This window comes from Neodiprion fabricii, chromosome 4, assembly GCF_021155785.1.
Source record: "Neodiprion fabricii isolate iyNeoFabr1 chromosome 4, iyNeoFabr1.1, whole genome shotgun sequence".
Taxonomy (NCBI): domain Eukaryota; kingdom Metazoa; phylum Arthropoda; class Insecta; order Hymenoptera; family Diprionidae; genus Neodiprion; species Neodiprion fabricii.
In genome coordinates, this window is record NC_060242.1 from 39,254,127 (window position 1) to 39,275,185 (window position 21,059).

General features: G+C 37.2%; 1 protein-coding gene across 6 annotated transcripts in view; it reads right to left on the reverse strand.

Moving 5' to 3' along the window:
* The window catches only part of LOC124180139 (growth factor receptor-bound protein 14-like), a 297,724-nt gene that overhangs the window by 218,383 nt on the left and 58,282 nt on the right, over positions 1–21,059 (reverse strand). For all 6 annotated transcript variants that reach the window (XM_046565251.1, XM_046565250.1, XM_046565247.1 and 3 more), the window contains 3 exons: positions 12,950–13,125; positions 11,563–11,722; positions 874–1,004 (listed from right to left, as the gene is read on the reverse strand). In XM_046565251.1, coding sequence (XP_046421207.1) covers positions 874–1,004; positions 11,563–11,722; positions 12,950–13,125 — 467 coding nt within the window. The remainder of the gene's footprint in view (positions 1–873; positions 1,005–11,562; positions 11,723–12,949; positions 13,126–21,059) is intronic.

The following is a 21,059-nucleotide window of genomic DNA, read 5'->3' on the forward strand; positions in this document are numbered from 1 at the left end:
TCCGTGTTCCACTTTGTGTATCATATTCTCTGCATCGTTATTCAATCTCCTGCGTTATGGGATGCGTTAGTTAAACAGGGAATATTATTGTAATAAAGATTGTTTGAAAATTCATCACGTTCGAAGAAACGGAAGAAATTTATACCGACTTTAATGTAATCTTTATTGTTGCCGAATCAGCAGTAAATTCAAGAATTGATCGTTGTTAACTACAGTGCAATAAATTTAACGAACGAACGAGTACGAATTAAAAAACAAATGTACGAAATTCAACATCACTCACGAGACAAGGTACCTAAATATTTTTATTTATTTTGCAATAAAGAAAAAAAACAAACCTCAATGACGTAATTTACAAACCAAAAAAGTAAAGTAAACGTCAAAGGTAGAAAAAAGAGAGGAAAATGAAAGCGATGCGGAAGTTAATTTTGAAGAATGAACGTTGTCCTGACAATTTTTCATTCCCGTAATGGTCGATATTCTGCACTGGCTACTCGAACGCAATCGGTAGTTGAACGGCAAAGTTGAAACGAGACTGACTCGACGGATTAATAAGGATATTATCGAGTCAGTTCGTTTGAGTATGAATTTCTAGATCCGACAATTAGTCGGTGGAATATCTACGGTAGGTAAGTGAAGAGCTTTTGATAACCGTCCGACGTTCGGAGTGCGATTTACCAACGGTAGATACAAACCACGTCGGTAACAAAGTTCGAGAAAAGGTACACAGTCGGTCGGTAAAGAGCGGTAAATACCGAGAGGAGTTAAGAACGAAAATAAGCGTGAATGGAAAAAGCATCGTGACGGGAAATAATGGGGAAAACTAGGATTCGGCTTTTTTTTTGTTTTTTTTTTTTTTTTTCAAATTCTCACCTTTGAATCGTGGAAGAATTCGTACTTCCGGAAATCTTGTCGGAATACCAGTCGCTTTGGGGTGTTCGGAGCGAAGTATTCCATGTCCCTGTAAACGCGGAGGACATCTTCGTGATCCTCCAGACTTCTTTCTGAAACACAGATTTAACAAGAAATGAGAACGTTGGATAATTTTTTTCTTTTTTTTTTTTTTTTCAAACTCTTCACTCTTTATCGTATAAATCGTCGTTAATGCGCGTTAATTTGACAGTGTTTTAACGCAAAATTTTTTTCACCTACGTTTTGACATTCTTTCTGTGAAAATCGTGTGCGCGTTACGCAAGAGGGGTAAAAAAAAAAAAAAAAAAAAAAAAAAAAAAAACAACACCGGCCGATGCACATGAAAGAATGATGTTCGAGTCCCAAAGGAAGAACTCGTTAGCGTTCATTAGCAGTCTCGCGTCTCTCAATGAATAGGAACGCGATAATGTAACGCGTCGTGTTTTACCGCGTAGGAAAATTAGCGCGTCAGTAAATCGTTCGCGACCGAACTTCCACCAATAACAATTGAAAGTAATTATTCATTGACAGTAAAAACATCCGGTATCTACCTCTATTATTATTGTTACACCCTTGCTTTGTTCAGGTCACGTGAGCATGTAGTTAAAAAAAAAAAAAAAATAGATAGAATAAGAAACAATTCAATTGTTTGGGCGTAAAGATCTTGAAACCCTTTTGCAATTATTTGAATCCAAATTCTGTGTCATCGAATTCCTGAAGAATAAACAAATATTGGAAACGAGGGTGAATGGGAATTCATTTTCACATTGCAAATATCGTTAATAGGATAATGGATAATCGTCAGCACTGCAACTATCGATCATTACATAATTACCCATTATTTTCCTTCGCTGCATTATTCGCATATTCAGGTCAAATTTCGCCAATCATAGCCAAGGGATATTTGAACGCGTATGTGTATGTATATCTATACGGGACGGATGACGGATCAAACCACCTTGAGCCAAAACCTGCGATGGCTTCAATTACCGAAGCATAAGACGTGGTTGATCGAGCAAATATGTAAGGTACACGTGTATCAAGTATGACTCGCGAACAACGTCAGGGAGAGAAAGAGAAATAGAGAGAAAATATCTCGCGAAGGATGTCTAATCCTTTCACCGTCGCCCATTTACGACTTCTATGGTACATTGTATACTGCTACGCTATTGGCTCGTATGGTGTCCACGTACGTCACGATTGTTTCGCAATTTGCGCACTTCGGGTGCGAACAAATTAATCATCAAGTATGTATGCGTGTATGTATGTATGTACCTGTGTGTATAGTTTCTCCGCAGTCTGATTCATTCCTACTTTCCCATCTTGGCAACGATTTGACCAACAATGTTAGGGATAACAATTCAACCTCAAACTATAACGGTAATTTCTGTGAAGAGAAGCTCTTCGCGGTTATCGATTAATTTTCAAAATGGTCTCAATGTTCCGATCGTACGTATAAATTCACTAGAATTTATTCAACTGTTTATGGAAATGGTCAGATTTTATGTGCTTGAAGTTCCGATCGTTCAAGCTCGATTAAAAATTCTTCCAATTTGGGAGGAAACTGCGAATCAATACGATATTTAACCATAATTTTATTATTGCGCATTCACAAATGGTTAATTAGGTTTCACTTACTCGCCTAAATCGAGAGAAATCTAACATCGAAATTAACAAATGAAAATTCTCGTCAATCGAAACTTCAGATGTATCAGATTTTTACCGAATGAACCATGTTTCTCAACGAATCAACCAAGAAATCAGAATATTTCATCGCTCTTTGACTGAGACCATGACTCAAACGATGATTTCTCAAAATCTGGACCATAATCCTTACCGGATTGAATTTCTCAGAGACGACAATATCGTCATTAATCGGACAGTAGAGTATAACATAAGTTGAAACCGAAATAATTCACCTCGGTTGGATATAAACAAGGTATAATACGTATGTAAAATAATATTACGGTATAATTCACAAATGCTTGTTGATCTGACTGTTGACGAGAAAAAAAGAACGAGAAAGAATAATAATAAGAAATTACATCCGTGTAAAAAATCAAGAAGTAAGAAAACGGTTATGGATACGCCAGGAGAATAAGAGGAGGAATGAAAGAGTGAGATACACTCGACTTGAGAAGCCATTGTAAAACATCGGTGGATTCGTTCTCTACATCCCTGAACTATACTCGGCATACACATCCTAACTAACCCGTGACCAACGATAGAATGTGGCGCCGTCCATCCGTCCTGTGCAGTGGCGGAACAAAAGGACGGTGAACCGTTCAGAAAAGAGGAGAAAAAGAAGAAGAAGAAGAAGAAGGAGAAGAAGAGCTAGCCAAGAATTCTTGGGACGAGACTCAAAAGGACTCATCAATCAATGATAAGCGATTGTTCCACTTTAATAAATAGATAATGAATCAAGAGTGATATAATTTATAGTCGCCGGTCATTCCGAGTGTTGTAATCATCGGAAACCGGTATAAATTCAAAACAAGCCAACCGACCGCATGGCTCTCGGTTCAGAGAGCATGAAGATATGTTGTAGAGAGAAAGGACTTGCATCGGATGCAAGTCGACGGAAATCTAATCAATTGATTGGACGGTAGTGATGGGTTTGGCTATTTCTTCATCTCTCTTCCTCGTTCCCTCTTCACCTGCCAGCCAAAAGTTGAATGATCAGAAGGAAAGGATGACATTGTAATACGAGAGTGTATTGCAATGTCTCATTCGAAAAAGACTACTTCACAATACATGATATATTCTTTAGCGTGAGTCTGCGAACGGAACAACGACGATCATCCGACTGGCGGTTAGTTCACCACGAGCACTAATTACCAGAGGAGGTTGTTTAGTCGATGAGAACAGGTATCGACGAATGGATAGACGAGCTTTGCGAGTCCATCGACCCGGCATCAATGAAGTCGGCTGTTAATGAATGGTCTGCTACAACATCACGTAAGTGGTGCGCGTGGGTGTGAATACAGGAACTGATAAATGTAAGTAAGAATGTTGGAAGACTAGGAAGAAGTCCCAAGAATAACCTCACTTGTATCGGATCGATCCAAGGATCAAAGCGTTTTTCGAATATTGTCTTGGAGAATGAGGTTGAAGTTAGTTAACGTTGACGTAAACTAAGGTAGAATCATTGCTGCACACGATTGTATGACTTTCGAGAAGTTGGCTTTGCAAAACATGAGTATATTTTGTTTCTCACGATTTACTAAACTGAGAAAGTAACCATTTTCCCCCAAACATTCATCGTTTACGGTAAAGTTACCAGCTTCATATCATCCTCACGGTGCATGCGACATAAGGATGAAAAGTGGTCTTCTGGAGTAGATTCAATTTGTTCACTAAAACCGAACTCCCTGATCTAACATCAATGAGAAACGTCATAGCCGTTCCTAAATTGTTCAAGGTAATTTTGGCGTCACGTGTTTTTCGTCACGACGAAATACACGATACCATAGTGTTATCGGGTAGAATCGATCACCGAATAAAATCGAAAGTAGTTTCGACACGAGGTCTGAGATTAATGGAACGTCGTTACAGAGTTATTAGCAAGACTGATCATTTGTTCGTGATATCTTATCGACTTACTACGCATAGTTATATTAAATTATAGACGATTCTAGTTTCCACGCGACGATGTGACGATGGTCGAAAATTTGTTCGACTAATTAAATTGATGATGATGACTATTATGATTGTTATGATTATTCGTGGACATCTGCAACCGTCGTTATAAAACTTTTACTAGTGAGTGATCGTTGGAAGTAAGTTTGTTTTAACAGCAACACGCGTAGTTGGCAGCAAAAGGGTCCCCGAACATCATCGATCATCCGGCCAATTTCACTCGACTGACCGAATATACATACAGGGACTATCTCTTGATACTTGATAATCAAACGCGCAAGCGCGAGTTTTATCGGCTGGACATCCCGAGTTTCAGCTGTCAAACTCTTTCTGCCGGCGATGTGGTTGATACGAATTTTCGAGGTTAGAATCTCGAATAATCGAGGCAGCGACTCGGAAAGGTTTCGGAAGCACTTGTTGTCGGGTCGGAAAGTCGATTCTTCAAAGAACGCTCGGAATTCAACGCTTACGCTCTTTGAAAATTCAAACGTAGACATTTTGCGTAGGTTGGCACGCCTGCGTCGCGGACAAAAATATCGCTGCGTGAAGATTTCGCCGACCAATGAGATTGAATTATTTGGCGCATGCGCGGTTGCTTTTCAACTTTCAAGAGATTGTCCCGGCATTTAGAATAAAATGATAAACGTGTTACGGTCGAATTAATTATGCACGCGTTTGTTTCTTCCTTCCGTTTTTACTTTTCATTTCTCCCCCCTTCTCTTATTCTTTCAATGAAAGCTAGTCGTTTTCATATATCAGGGAAAATATTTCATTATTCTTCTACGATTTAATTTTCATCCTCGCTAATCAACTGTTGCCAACTAAAGTAAATAACACTGATTTCCCTGAAATTACTGAACCGGAATCGCGTATCGTCCGCGTTTGATTGATTGAGGAAATGAAAGTTTGGTCAATCGAACGATTACATACGATCGATCAATCAATTCGTCGAAATAAGTGAGAATTCTTGCTAAATTTCAATGAATCACTAATCGAAGTGTAACGATTATAAAATTCTCGTCACATTGCCAGATTAATTACGTTTCACATTTTTTCTTCATTCTTAATTACCCCTCTCTCTTTCTCTTTCTGTCTCTGATTTTATTGTCATGTTAGCGGACATCGTAGAACGGTATAAATTTATTAACGAATATTAAATTGCATACTCGCTTATGTTACATTGTGCAGTATACGTATAGTGTAACGCCAAATGATTTACAACTTCCCGGTATACGAGTCAATTTTTTACTCGTTCCTATAATTTATTTCTCTTTTAACTACGCGATCCTTGTACATTGATTCTCTCAACTAGCCAAGCTATAATTAGCGTAACATTTTAACGAACTACGTCATTTTATATACACAGATAATAGTACATTACGTCTTTGCACGCTGATAATTGTTGCACTTTATGTACCCACTTCAGCTTATTATATCGATATACATCTTAAATAACTAGGGTTTGTAGTTACTACAGGTATGAAGAATAAGGAGATTTTCTCCAACATTTATATAAACATACACCATATATAATACACGCTTGTCTAATTAACGGTAAAACGAAACAACTTGCCGGAAACTCGTTGCGGTTCTAAAATCCCTTATTACATGAACAAAGTTATAATGCAAGCAATTTATTGTATCAACTTATACAAACGGTTATTAAATACTTTATTTTCAGCTCGACTACTTTGTACATCGTATTATTTCCGTCTTCTGTGTCTTATTCGCGTGATATTCAGATTATTTCTGAATATCGTCTTGAAAAAAAATTCACGCTAAACTGCGATATTTGAACATTTTTATAAACTCGTAATCAAATTTAACGACATAGGAATCTAACGGCGAGTTTATAATCGATATTGTATAATATTATTTAATAGGGAGGAGTTCGTCACACAAGGTTCGCAACATCAACTAGCCAGTTATTTATTGCCTCGTGAATGATGACGTGTGTTAAGTATTAGATTCTCAATGTAGTAATTAAGACGACGGTATTCTTTTAACGATCCTATCGTTAAATTGAAACCGGTTTTTTTTTTAGCGTCAGATTACCGCAAGTACATAATTCAGAAAAAAACAAAACATTTCATCGTTATATTACAAGTATCATTTTACAATTCTCTAATTCAATATGTATACGACACAACCGCCTAGCCCGTTTTGATTTTTTTAAATTATTATTATTACTGTTTTATTATTATTATTATCGTTGTCGTTGTCTTATTATTATTAACAGACAGACAGAAATATTCGAAGTATTCTATAGAACTGTCAACTGACACGCGATGCTCGATGCGTGTTTCAATGTTGAAAAAGAAGTATTTTTAACACTTATTTCCATACAATCGATTCATTATATATTCCTCACTGCACGTGATAAAAATTAATTTTAGTAAATTCGATTAACACAAATTGAGATAGTTGATTGGCAGTTTGAGAAAAGGTTTCCTAATAACACGATTTAAAATGATCAAACTCTGGGTTGACCTTTCTATCCGATTCTAATGTTTTTCGGCTTATTCTTCTCACACTTAACACTAAAGTTTGATTATTTTGAACGGTCAGACTATTAAAAAAACCTTTTTCCAAATCATTGAAGTCTTAGCTCTCGAATTAGTTGGGATTCGTTCCCATGACATAGCAGCGATGTTGTTGTTTCATTCGCATTCGCTATCATTGTCGCGAATGTAAAAACTGCTGGAAAATTCTTTGAATATTGCTTTTTTTTTTTTGGTTTTTTTTCTTTCTCTCCTTTAATTCATCCAACAAACTTTTGACCGAGACCGATTCGTCCCTGTAAAATAAAGTTCTCCGACTTCTCGGGCTCTTGCAATATCAAAGTAGACTTTGGGGGGAGAGAACAGGGATGAACGCAACGTGTTGGTATCGTGGCACATAAAGGCGGGGTAGGAGAAGCAGGTAAACGAGAAGAGGGTAGGAGGAAGAATAGGGAAAGGAACAGGTATAGGGAGTGTAGGGACACAAGGGAGGGAAAATGGGGTGGGAGAAGGATCCCTGACCTGGGCCAAGTTGCGTATTGATTCTTGGCTGCAGCGTAGAAACTACGCCGCACCTCCTATCCGTCCCTACTATATGCGTTTGTAAAAATATACACATGTACACGAGTGCAAAGGTACGCTTGGGAACAATGAATCTGAGACGGCTCATTTTTTTCCACTAGACAGTTACGTTGGCAACACTGAGAGACCTGCAGCGCCACAGTCGGCCGAGCGTGAAACAAACTGAATCTCAATAAACGTAACATAACCCGTGACCGTAGAATCTAACCTTAAAATACCGCGGGGATGATGAGTTGTTGGATCGACGCGTATTCTTTCTATTTTTTTTTCTTTTCTTTTCTTTTTGTTTCTTCGTTCCCTCTCGATCATCGAAACTGGGACCAATTTCTCTTACACGCTTACAACTCGTTAGTTTGTCTTCTTGCGTTCTTTTTCATTTTCTGTCATTGCTCTCACAGTGAAACCAACAACAACGACAATAAATAATTCTACAATATATTGAAATCGTTTGTTAAACTATAAGATATTGTTACCTATAATTCTTGTACTTGTATAAGGAATGTGAGTTGGAAACTAAGATTTCGTCGCTGATTCGTTGACACAATACGAGAAGCATCAATTTCTAATGGCACAATAGCAATTATGCGATAAACGCGAATGTCAATATAGCAGCTTTCCGAAAGGAATGCTGTGAAAATAACCTCCAACATCACTTGATCGCCGCAACGAATACAATTCGTGAAAACAATTCAATCGAGGAGACTGACGAACAAGCCAGTAGGAAAAAAAAGGGAAGAAAAAAGAGACAGAGCGATAAATGAATCAAAAAGAGAATTGAATATACAGACTGTGAATTCTCGAATGAATCACGATACTATACATATAATAGAATACAATAAACATGGTAATTCCTTTTCTCTATTCCGCACACAATATTTTCTCTCAAGGTAATGTAGTACTACTACATTTACCGACTGAGCAAACTCACCCTATTTCTTCCTACGTAATAAATAAACAACCGAATGGAAAAGGGTTCAAATTTCGACGGTGCATCGCTATTTCGTGGAGGAATTCAGGAGTTACTAGTATCCCGAAAATTGTCAAAAAACTGTGTGGTCCACATTTCCTGGACTTCAGGGGCCAAAAGGTCCCATATCTGAGATACGTTGCGGAATTCCGGAAAGAATGAGGTGTAAAATGAGAAATTGTGGGACTGTTTTCACGCAATATAGAAGTCGCCAGACGGAAACTAAGAATTAAAATAATTTCGTAAATAAAAGTTGCTCTCACGATCAGCTCACGATCAGAAATGACATATTTTTTTCACAATTTTCGTTATACGAATAACTTTCCTCATTTTCGTTACAAAATAGCGTTGCACCGTCAAAATTTGAACCCTTTTCGTTCATTTGTTTATTTAATATAGGAAGAAGAGGGTGAGTTTGCTCGGTCGGTAAGGGGAGGATTACTGCATGACCTTAATCTCTTATCAATCTCCTTGTCGTTGTTATTGTTTATAAAATCGAACAGGAGCGATGCTCTCCCTCTTTTTCTCTCCCATCCATTCTTCCTTCCTTCCTTCTTTCCTTCCACCTGCACCTCCCCAATTTCCTCGTCATAATAACTAACCAACAGACTTCCAAGGCGCCACCGTTGAACTAAATTATACCGTCGAAACGTCGTCGTTATGTCTGGTGGGCATAACTTATGACTACACAATGTATACGTATATTATAAATATTTGTAACAAATTATTTATATTCTACAGATTTCTTATAATACCTGTAATAACTTCCTCGTAAAACTGTGTCTGCAGCCCAACGATAAGCTAATTTCTAAATTTCATTACACGTAGGAATGCGTCGAAATATTTTCATACCGTCATAAAACCGCAAAGTTATAACAAAAAATATGTCATATATATATTCGCAAATTTCTGGATATCCCATCTGTCCGGAATTATTTTATATACGGGGTAGTCTAAATGATAGTGAACAAAGTTTCACCCCGATCCCCACCGAATTGGTCACAGATTTATTTCCCATTTCTACTGATCCGCACTACCAAATATACATTTTCTAATTTTTACAGATTTTATTCCACCTACTTTTCGCGAAAAGTGTTCTTCTAAAAAGATTCGAAACTTTTCGTGAATTTTCTTTGACTGAGGAGCAAACTTTTTTACATGACTAAAAATGAACCCAACCGTTATTTCTCATCATATTAATTTCGTATATTTATTTATTCTGTTTTTTATTTTTTATTTATTTTTTTTTTTTCATCCTACTTGTTGGTACACATGCATTACTTTTTTTCTCATACACAGAAATAAGCTTATGGCTGGTTAAACGGTAAAACAAGTACATACCCATATAGCAACACAGTTTACAGTATTTCGTTACAAGTTCGCCCATGTAGCTTTGATATTTAAGGTAGTAGTCTGGTAACTTGGGTTCAAAAAATCGAAATTTTTTTTTTGCTTAATTTGAAAGTACAATGTCTTGAGAATATACTGTGAAAATTTTAGACGAAAATTCGAAATATTTCGGGAGTTATAACGAGTTTCCCAGAGCGCCTCGGAATCCAACCTTTAAGGTCGACCGGCAGCTGCAACCGCTCGGACCCTTCTATTGTTTGCGCGCATTTTTTATACCTGGGTTGACTCTGTTATTCTATTATATATATTTATATTATATATGTTTATTCACAGGCATAGACGATTGACGTAAGTATAACTTTACTTACGAAAATTTGTTGTTGAACTTTAAACGCGTTTTTCTCAAAACATTGTTTTTCTGGTCGGCCTGGGTCCTAACTTTTTTTCTACTGAACCGATTGCTTTCAAATTTTAGCAGGCTGTTCTACACACTTATAGTTCTCGTCGGTACTAACGAGAATTTTTTTCACCCCTAACTTTTTATTTTACAACCCTTTCTTTGCTAAAATGAAAGGACTTTTTTTTTCAAAGTCCGCCATTTTGTTATTTACCTTTGAAATTTAACTTCAGTAGTTCCGACCAGAATGACATGTCTATAGATTAAGAATAATCAAGAATATTTGATTTCAGATAACATCAAGAGCCAAAATCACCCGGACCACCCACGTGCATTTTTTTTGAGGTTCCAACTTCAAGTGACAATAATAATAGTAATAAACTGTTAAATTTTTTCAAATAAATTTTTTTTTATATTTTCAACATGTAAATAAAAGCACTCTAAATATTCAAGATAATTCATTTTTATTTTCCAATAAAAAACCACCCTCCAAAAAAGTCATGAAAATAGGCATAAGTTACCAGACTACTACCTTAACGTGACGTCGTTTAGATTATTCAGATTTTTGTCAGAGAGTAAAAGAATAATTTTAGACTTTACGGTCATGTCTGTAAGACGCGGATGAGACGTAAACAATTAATCAAAACGAATAGTTTTTTTTTTTTTTTTTTTTTTTTTACTAAATTTATTTAAGCGGTTTCTTCACCGTTTATTCATCTGACCACGTCATACTCGAAAGAATTTCTTTTTTCATGTCCTAATTTCGAACAACAAACGGTGAAGAGCTGACTGGATATATGACGGAACGATGTGTAAACAAATCGAGACTTGCGACGAAGACGAATTTCCGTGTACTTAATTCCACAATAAATCGCGTGCAATAAATATTCGAGAGCAAAGTTTTCTAGAAATTCTTTATAAATATAACCGTTTCACTGATTTGATAGACGACAGAAAAACTGTCTGAAATAATAAGTTCTCCTTCTGTAGGTTATAATTAAATTACATCTTCGTAGATTTAGCGGTAACTTCAGAGAGAAAAAAAACACACACACACACTCGCGTAAATATTAACGATTTTTTTTTTTTTTTTTGCTATATTTATAACAACATATCGTAGAAAGAGAACGAACCAGCTTTTAGAAAATTTGTAGACTTGATAGAGAGGGGAAAAATTACGAAAAAAAGAAAAAACAAGAAATAAAGTAACTTACCCAATCCAACTTCAGGCCAGGATTCTACAATCGCCCATGACTTATCTTTGGCGACGCGATTTTTCACTGCCAAAATTTGACACAAATCGATACTCCGAAGATTCTTCTCAATGATAACGGATTGATAGCTGCCATCATCGTTGTAAAAAACCAACTCCTCCTGAAAGCCAAATCAATGCAGTTTTAAAATAAAGCGAATACAATTACTTAGTTAATCCGACGCTTATCAATTTCGATGCAATTTCTTCTTGTTCTAAGTTAGTAACGTTATCGGTAGCGAAGCATTAGTGAAAAAAAAAAATCACCATTTTCTTATTCTCGCAATAATTTTTAAAGAACTAATGTTGTTTTGTTTTATTACCGTTTACCGAATTTCAAACCATTCCAAAATCGCGATTTAACGGTTTTTTCCTCAGCATGAATCGTTCCGCTAACTACGTTACTTACTTCAACAATTCGGTACAATCTGACACGTATGAATATACGCGAGGAAAAACAAAAAAAGTAGAAAAAAGAAAGGAAATACCCGTAAATTTGTATTTAAAACTGTTTTTCATACGCATACTGGTAATTGCAATTGAAGCTCGATAAATTCCTCCAACTGGTTTTAATAAGAAATGACAAAAATCATCGACACGTAGTGCCTCTAACAAGATTATTTATTTTCTCAAGTTTAGATTGTGACATCATCGACGCATCATCGTACTTCAAAATATTAGTCACTATAAAAATATATAGATGGTATACATACATGACCTACACTGAGAAAAATTTCATTTGTCATAGTAACTGGAAAAATTCAGTAACGCGGGTATCATTAGAAAAACTGTTTGAATATCGTTGGAATTACGAAAAACGAGGTACGCGTAAACATTTTGCGATATCGTCGATCGTTTTTTGGTAATCGCAACGCAAAATTAGTTTCTGAGGTTTACTCGACTTTTTTAGTTAAACAAGGCTTCAACGTCAATTTATTCCTGCACGAGCATTAAATTTTCGCAACAGTTACGAGAAAATATAGCAACAGCGATCTTAATGAGAAAGAATAGCAACGGATACTAGACTTTACGGTAACGGCTGAAAAACTAATTTTCATTTTCTACCCTGAACAATATTTTTCGATTGTGGTGAAAAATGAAAATAGTCAAGAACTGAGCGGTAAACGAAACTAAAAATTTCTCTCAGTGTATACGACGTATCAACGAAATTTGTTTTTTTTTTTTTTTTTCAACAACTCTTTTTCAAGTCAAAAGGAAGACGGAGGAAAAGAGGAAGAAAAAAAAACGGCGAGATGGCACGGTTGTGGATAATACGATGGCGTGGATGTGGAATAACAAATATTGTTCACAGCACATTGCTTAGACATGACGTGATAAGTAGGGATTACCAGTCTCTCACTATCGGTATCGCAGCGAGATGTGGAGGGCTCGTAAGACGTGTTAAGAGAGCCAAGCTCGAACACATTGTGTATACTTCCGACCTTCTCGGAATTCGAAGGGGCAGCGGATTTGGTGCTTGAACTGCTTTCACCTTGGAGGCATCCGCACATATTCGGGAACCAATCTGAAGGCAGAAGATTAAAATAGTATCGATTAGCGTTGTCGAAGAGGCTGAACGATTACGATCATGTCGTTAATCAATTTTGTTGATATATTGTCGATGTATTCTATGAAATCGGTGTTTGTTTTGTTGTGTTTGCACCTTAGAGCGTAATGTAAACATAGAGGGAACATCGATGCCGAAAAAGTGTTCGAGCCCGAGAGAGAGATAGAGAGAGAGAGAGACTAAATGTTCCTCTCTCTCTCTTTCTCTTTCTTTCTATTTTATTTTTACAGATGCGTTAAACAAGGAAAGAAACTAGTCTTGATACTGCACTCTCTGTGCCGATTATCACTTATTCGTAAGGGCATACCTTGGTTTCCAGCATTTAAATATGAGATATAAGAGTTAGGGATTTTGTTATTGTACGGTTGGACGACCTGCTTGGTCAAGTTCGGTAGTTTAGGGAACGCACGCGCGACAGAGGAGGAATTAAAATGGCGTCCGTCAGTCACGCCGCGCAGTTACAGCAACCCCTACGAAAGTATGAAATAAACCGTTTCGAGACATTTTAATATAACAAATTACAGTGTTTTATTTCATTATTAAGGACTTGGAATGATCTAATAAACATCATGCAATTATACATAATATAATAAGACAATTTGATTTTACCATATCTATTATTACAGGACTCCGCAGAATCCTTGAGTAAATTGACTTCCGGTCGGATTGGCTGGATTTTCAGTATGTCAGAGTACATATTCTCCCGATCAAAAGCTACCATGGACACAAGTCCCGGAAATCAGAGTAGTTTCCGAGATACAGGCTTCGGAAGGTGGATGTACGGATTTTTTTATATCTATGGATTACGCGATTTTTACAAATTGCAAAGCTTCAAGGGGGACTTGAAATCAAATATAAGACTCGAAAACTGTACAGCCGACCGGCAGACTCCGCAGACGCGTGAAGAACAGGACAAGTCGATTATTGGAAGAGTCGGAGAGTCTCGTTCTTAACGCGAAATCTGAGGTTGCACCTCCTTCCGGTAAACCAGCGAGTTCGTGGATGGAATCGATGCGTCGATGTGATCAATTACAGCCTCCTGCCCATCTTTGAGAATCAACCAGTGCAGTTTTTTGAGTGATTTGTTTGCTTTCAAGTACCCTTGAAGCTTTATAATTCATGAAAATCACGAATTCCATAGATGTCAAAAGATCTGGACACTCTTCTTCCGAAGCCTGTTTCTCGGTAACTAATAATTTCTGGGCCCTGCGTCCATGAGAACTTTTGATCGGGAGGATATGTACCATGACATACTGAAAATACAGTCCATTTCCATAAGGATTCTCCGGGATCCTTGAAAAATATCCGTACGATAGTAGTTTGACATCGTTCCAGTAGCATACTTGTAATATCGTCGTGAATTTCGTGTAACGTTAACGTAACGATGCGTTTTTAGGACAAATGGTTGTTCCGCAACTTTACCGAAATTGTTTCGAAAATTCATTAAACCTTAATCAAAGCGAAGCGTGGTTGTATTTTTGAAACTCAACCAATTCCTCAAAATAATTTCATCGTTGGAATACACCTAAGTACCTACGTAGACTACAAGATCGAATACCGAGAAAAAATCATCATCACGGCGACGGTTGATCGATAGGCTCCTGAAGTGCGTCTCGAGTAGAAGAAAGAGAAAAAGAAAAAGAAGAATAAAGAAGAACTTTTCCCTCTGAAACACGGCACCATGCACGGAACATAACGTAACCTCAAAGAGAGAATGAAGACGGCTTTCCATTTCTCTCTCTCTCTCTCCCTTTACTGTACTTCATTACTTTCTTTGTGGTTCTCCCTTTATTGGAAATCTTCATTTTATTTCTTTTCCATTGCGTGGTGCTGTCGGGAGATTAGTTACTGTACGACGCCAGAGAATATGGTTTACAAGTTGTTTATTGCCAGAAAAATCGGGTTACACAGTTCGGATGGCGTAGTAGAAAATGCGGAAGGCAGGGAAAATAAGCAAAATGAGTTGACAGATACGCATGTGCCAAGAGCGTGGCGAAGATTGGGAAGAGATGAAGAAAAAGTCCAGGCTCGCCCCCGAGTCCAGGCCAAGGGTCGCGTCGCGCCATAAATGCCAGATGTAGGGAGATTTCCGGCGCGGTCAAACCCTTAGCCCTCGGCTAGCGAGGCGAGGCCTGGCCACTCGAAGGTTAGTTGTAAAGAACTGTAGAAAAAGATACACGTGGAGAAACGGAAATATTTTAACGGTTTTTCGCCGGCTTGCCGGTGGCTGGTGTCCGCCACACATTGTGTTCACGCAAACTTGGTCTGATAGGACATCTTATCGAACATTGCTATGAATAAAATAAAAATGTCCATCCATCCATCCATCCATCCATCCATCCATCTCGCTCTCTCCCTGACTCAACAGCACCACCACCACCTAGACGATGGTCAATCTGGAGATCAATTGGTCCCGCAGCGCGTATAAAGATTCTCACGCATCTCGCGTGACGATCATCTGCCGACCCATCGCTTTTGGTTGGATGGCTGCCTGCATTCTTGTACCTTACTCGCTGCTTTTTCTTTTTCTCCTTTTCTTTTCTTTTCTTTTTTGTTTGGTGCGCGTAGTATAAGATACGTTATACAGATACGGGTATCATTCATCTCTTCTTGCGGTCGGTGATGATGCTTTCTCATCGAATGATGGTCAGAAGTCTCTTGAGAATCTACGATAAACGCATCGAAGGCTGATCGTGAGGTAGAATTGCGTAGCGTTATCATCGTCGTCATCATCATCCTCATAGAAAGGTCCATTTCTTCCTGTTTTTTTATGAACGGACCGACATCAGCGACTAAACACTAAAACTGCGACTGCTTTTATTTTCATCAAACCTGTTTTTCACTCCACTACTCTGAAACACGCTGATCAAATAACATTTGAAAGAGTACATTGATCGTAAAATGATAAGACATATTATTTTGTCAAGCGTTCAATTTCCTACAAAAATATGTCTGCTAATCTTCTCTACGACGCATCGTTACTTAGATACAAAAATCAGAAGGAGCAAAAACTATTTTCCTCGTGTTATTCTTCGGGAAAATAAGAAAGTGCGAGGCGTAACCTTTTAATCTTAATATTATGAGGTAAAATTTTAACAGGCGTATTTTTATACCTAAATGAAACTTTTGAACTTATTGCCAAAAAAAAAAAAAAAATTATTTTTTGACACCACTTAATATATGTGCACTTGATATGTGTGCGTTCTATGCACCGTAGATTACAAAAAGAAAGGTTAACGTCAAAAAAGAGAGAAAATTTATAGTTTCGCTCGAAAATCATCCCGCATGCACTGCTATTATATCAATTACATAACCGCATGTATAACAGAGGTTGATCTCGATTAAGGAATCGGTAAGTGGGTGTATTATTATTATATTAAACATCAACAATGATAATAATCATAACAATAATAATCAGACCGCGGGATTTGATACTTGCATTCAAATGTTATCCATATATATTATATCTTGTGCATAACATATGTATAAATAACATAATGTGAAAGTTGCACGGTGTGTCGACAAGGCAAAAGTATTATATATTTTACGTACATAATACAAGACAATATACGTATATGTTTACCTGCATTGGGCGAATAAGAAAACGAAATATGTATTTGGAAAAAAAAAAATAAAAAAAATAAACAAGGACAAAGCAATGGAATTATGGATAAAAATGAGGCTACACGGATAGCGAAAAAAGGGGGGTTTTTCGAAGCATTATCCATGGGTCGTAAAGTTTTAGTACCAATAATTGGTGGATATACGATCGGCAAGCCCCCCCCCACCCCCCCCCCCCACCCCCCTATAATATATATATTATAGATATATACACGCCTCTAAAAGCCGGGGAATGTAACGTATAAAGCCGCAGAGTCAAAATGGCCGCTTATGATTGAGAAAAAATTATAAACGTCCAACCGAACCTCCAGCAGTGCCACGTGACGTATAGGTATATGTATAATAGATAGATACATCAAATTTTGGATATCATATACCAGCCGTTGGCTAAATTATTTCAAAATTTCTAAACATACGACGTCGTCATTCATCCTCAAACGTCGGCGTGACTAAATCAGAAATAATTGTATCCCGCTTGATGACCGAAATACACAGCTGCATCAATTTTCAATCTGATGAAATTCTTTTTAAATTACAGTATCTGTTATAATTTCAACCGATGTTTATGATTTTTTGTTTCATACTTCAATCGACGCCGCTTTCTTCTTCAACTAAGTCAGAAATGATCGGAATTTCAGCGAAATCGGTTCAGCTGTACTCAAGTTATTTTCAAAAATGTACAACTTTTTTTCTCTGACAGTTGGTCGATTGGTTCGTTCAATTCCATTAAGTCAGTAGGTACTGATCAGATTTTGTACAAAAATTGAGGAAACGGTCTTTGACTTTTTTTTTTTAATAGCTTATTTATCTTCTTTTCGTTCAATTTCAATTCACGAAAGATGTGAATGGTGTGAATTTTTACTCCGGTGAAACACCCCTTCAATAGATTTGGTTTTTTTCACAAAAATTTCATAACGTAAACGAACATTAATGTAAATAACTTGAACACCTTTTGACGAAAATAAAAAAAAAAAAAAAAACAACATCGTCATTCGAATCAGGTTGAAGTTTGTAACATTATTGTAATTACGTATCTTTAAAAAAAAAAACTCGTTATTTTTCAATTTCAGGATGACCCGAAATTTAGGAAACCGTTAATAGAGCATGAATAAACACAGATTTTTTAAATTCAACTTTTCCACTTATTCCAAAGGTGAGAGATAGTAATTTTCTCATTCAACGTTCGGTACGTTAACGTTGCTAACTTCAGCCTCGTTCATTCGAGTCTTTTCAACAACACTCACATAGCGAGTATCGACGCATCGATGCTCTATAAGTAAGTCCATAGTCCAACTCCCGTAAGAGGAGTTGCCAATTGCACTGCGACTGATTCCAGCCTGCAGGCAGCGTCGTTGCGAATATCAGAACCACCACCGATCCATTTGGTCGTTTCTGGCGTCTAGACACTCCTCACTCCACAACTTTGATACTGGTGGTGGTGGTGGTGGTGGTACTACTGCAGTGAGAAGAGAAGGCAATAAATTGCCAATACAAAAGTAGTTCCGGATTGTGTAATTGAATACTGACAAGGGTAAAAAGGATTTTGCTATCCTCCAGCACATTTGCTGCTGTGATCGCTCAGCGATTCTGGAAGAGGAAAAATATCCTCCGGATGGCACGTCGTGTCATGTTACGTATCATAACGCTTCGCGCAAAGTGAACGACGAAGATTCGAAAGGGCCATTTGACTTGAAAGTCAAACGAGTGCTTTCCGTTCATCGACATTGGTTTAGAAACGATTTCTGTCAATTTTTACATCATCATGTGAGTTGCGCGATGGGGTATTCACTTTTTGAAATCTCCGACCACTTTGGTAACCGGTCAGTTTAAAATCACTTTAAATCATTGACATCGCTTGTCATACGATCTACGAGTGATTATATAACCCCGCGGATTTACGTTACTTCCGGTGTACCAAGTGATTTCCATTCATTTCTACAGGCACCTCTAATGATTTCAATGACTTCCTAATCCAAATGGAAGAAAGCACATAACAAGTAATGATATAGTCAATAGTGACCGATTCCTCGTTGTTTGCAAATAATGGTTATACTTTAAATCATTCAAATTCCTTTTGTATTAAAATTTGATTTCCAAAAAAGTTGTCGAATCGACAAATCAACATCCGTTTAACGTTGTCGCCTGGGTCGTATGTAACTAGTTGCAAGCTTATGCCAATGTATAAAAAGCCAACAATCGTCATAGAAAATTTGCTTATTGTAATATAATATTATCTTACTCTACGGTGTACACTGTGATACTTAATCCATGGTACGTATTCACCGCTTTATACAGATACCGATACGTATTTAGAGTACATATAACGATACCAACAACAGTTTAGTTACCTTGCTTTATAAACACGTGGTACTAACGTAAGAGCCTAGTCATCGTTTAGAGACATGCGTATCATTACACGCAACGTGGTGCAATCCACCCACACACCTTGATTAGCTTCAAACATAGATTATTATACCCATGACTGCGTATAAAGCGTACATAAAGAGTGGAACGATACAGTTTTCATACAAATTCAACCTTGTAAAACAGACTCAGAATATATTGATATCAAAATGAACTTCACGCAAAAAGCGTGCCGACGATCATCGTTCGCATTATCGAATATAGAATAACCGAGTGAAAACAATCGATTACGCATAATCACTTTCCACGTGATGAAATATGATACACGACGAGTAAACGGAAGAAAAAAATAATTAAATAATTACCACGCGGCAATTGGTAGAAGGATTCTGTTTTATCGATTCAAAAAACACACCGTCCAATTTGCGCGTCATTTTATAATTCCGACCACTAAAATTATACACTCTTGTCTCTCCATCTGACCGTCAGTCATCGCACGGTTAGTTCGAAGACTTTCGCATCTTGTTCGTTTTTTAAACACCTCGACGGGCGTGTTTAACGGCTATAAAATTTATTTCCGTGTGTTTTTAAAAATAAATGTACCAAATGTTAAGTGGTTGGTATAAAAAGAAGGTAAAAACGAACGCGACCGCGGTTTGTAGATCATGGAAAAAAGTGAGAACAACAACCTTGGCCCAAAGACACATCGACGAGGGCCTACTGACACCGTTCTTCCTTCATCTTTCTAAGTTCGTCACGATGATAATCGCTCCGGTTATTTCAGGTAGCGCTTGCGAAATTTTCACGACTATAACCCTAACGCTAAAATAACAATATTATTGCGTTAATGATTTCTCAGCATGCAGAGAAAAATAATGAACATGTTCGTTTCAACGATACAGAGAAACATTTCATCTCGATTAATAAACTTCTACTGTTGGAAGATATATAATGTGATGAAACATTGCCAAGAATCGTATAAATTTAACACCTACTTTAAATATGTATAAATGATATGAACGATGTGACAATTCAAAAAAAAAAATGAATAAAAATAAAAAAAACCTTCCGGCCCTTATCAATTTCAAACGCATAAATACTGCATACTGATTTCGGTTTCGTTCCACGAAATATTTCAAGGTTATCTACCAACGTTTCGAGTTTCCGAATTTCTTTTTTTCTCGACTGTTTTTCTTTCCCACCGAGATTCGTCGTTCGCGCAAATAAACTCACGGCAATCAGCGATAATATATGTACAATACACATATACATGTACACGTAATGCAAACAACAGCAGCAGCTGCGTCTGCGCCATGCTACGTTGACGTCATTGAAATTTAGGTGTAGCAAACGTGAGAACAGTGCTGGAAACTTGGTGCGAATTTGAAAATTCAAAATGGCGGATCAAGTATCGTGTAGAAAAATCCAAAGATTGACTCGATTTCGACGAAACTCGGTACTCGGAGGTTTTTCACGTCGTTGATTACGTATCTAAATACAAAATTACAAAATTCAAAATGTCGGATCCAATATGGCGGATGAAAATCCAAAAAGTTACTCGATTTCGACGAAACTCGGTACTCGGAGGTTTTTGATGTCGTTGATTACGAATCTAAATACAAAATTACAAAACCAAAATGTCGGATCCAATATGGCGGATGAAAATCCAAAAAGTTACTCGATTTCGGCGAAACTCGGTACTCGGAGGTTTTTGATGTCGTTGATTACGAATCTAAATACAAAATTACAAAATTCAAAATGTCGGATCCAATATGGCGGATGAAAATCCAAAAAGTTACTCGATTTCGACGAAACTCGGTACTCGGAGGTTTTTCATGTCGTTGATTACGAATCTAAATACAAAATTACAAAATTCAAAATGTCGGATCCAATATGGCGGATGAAAA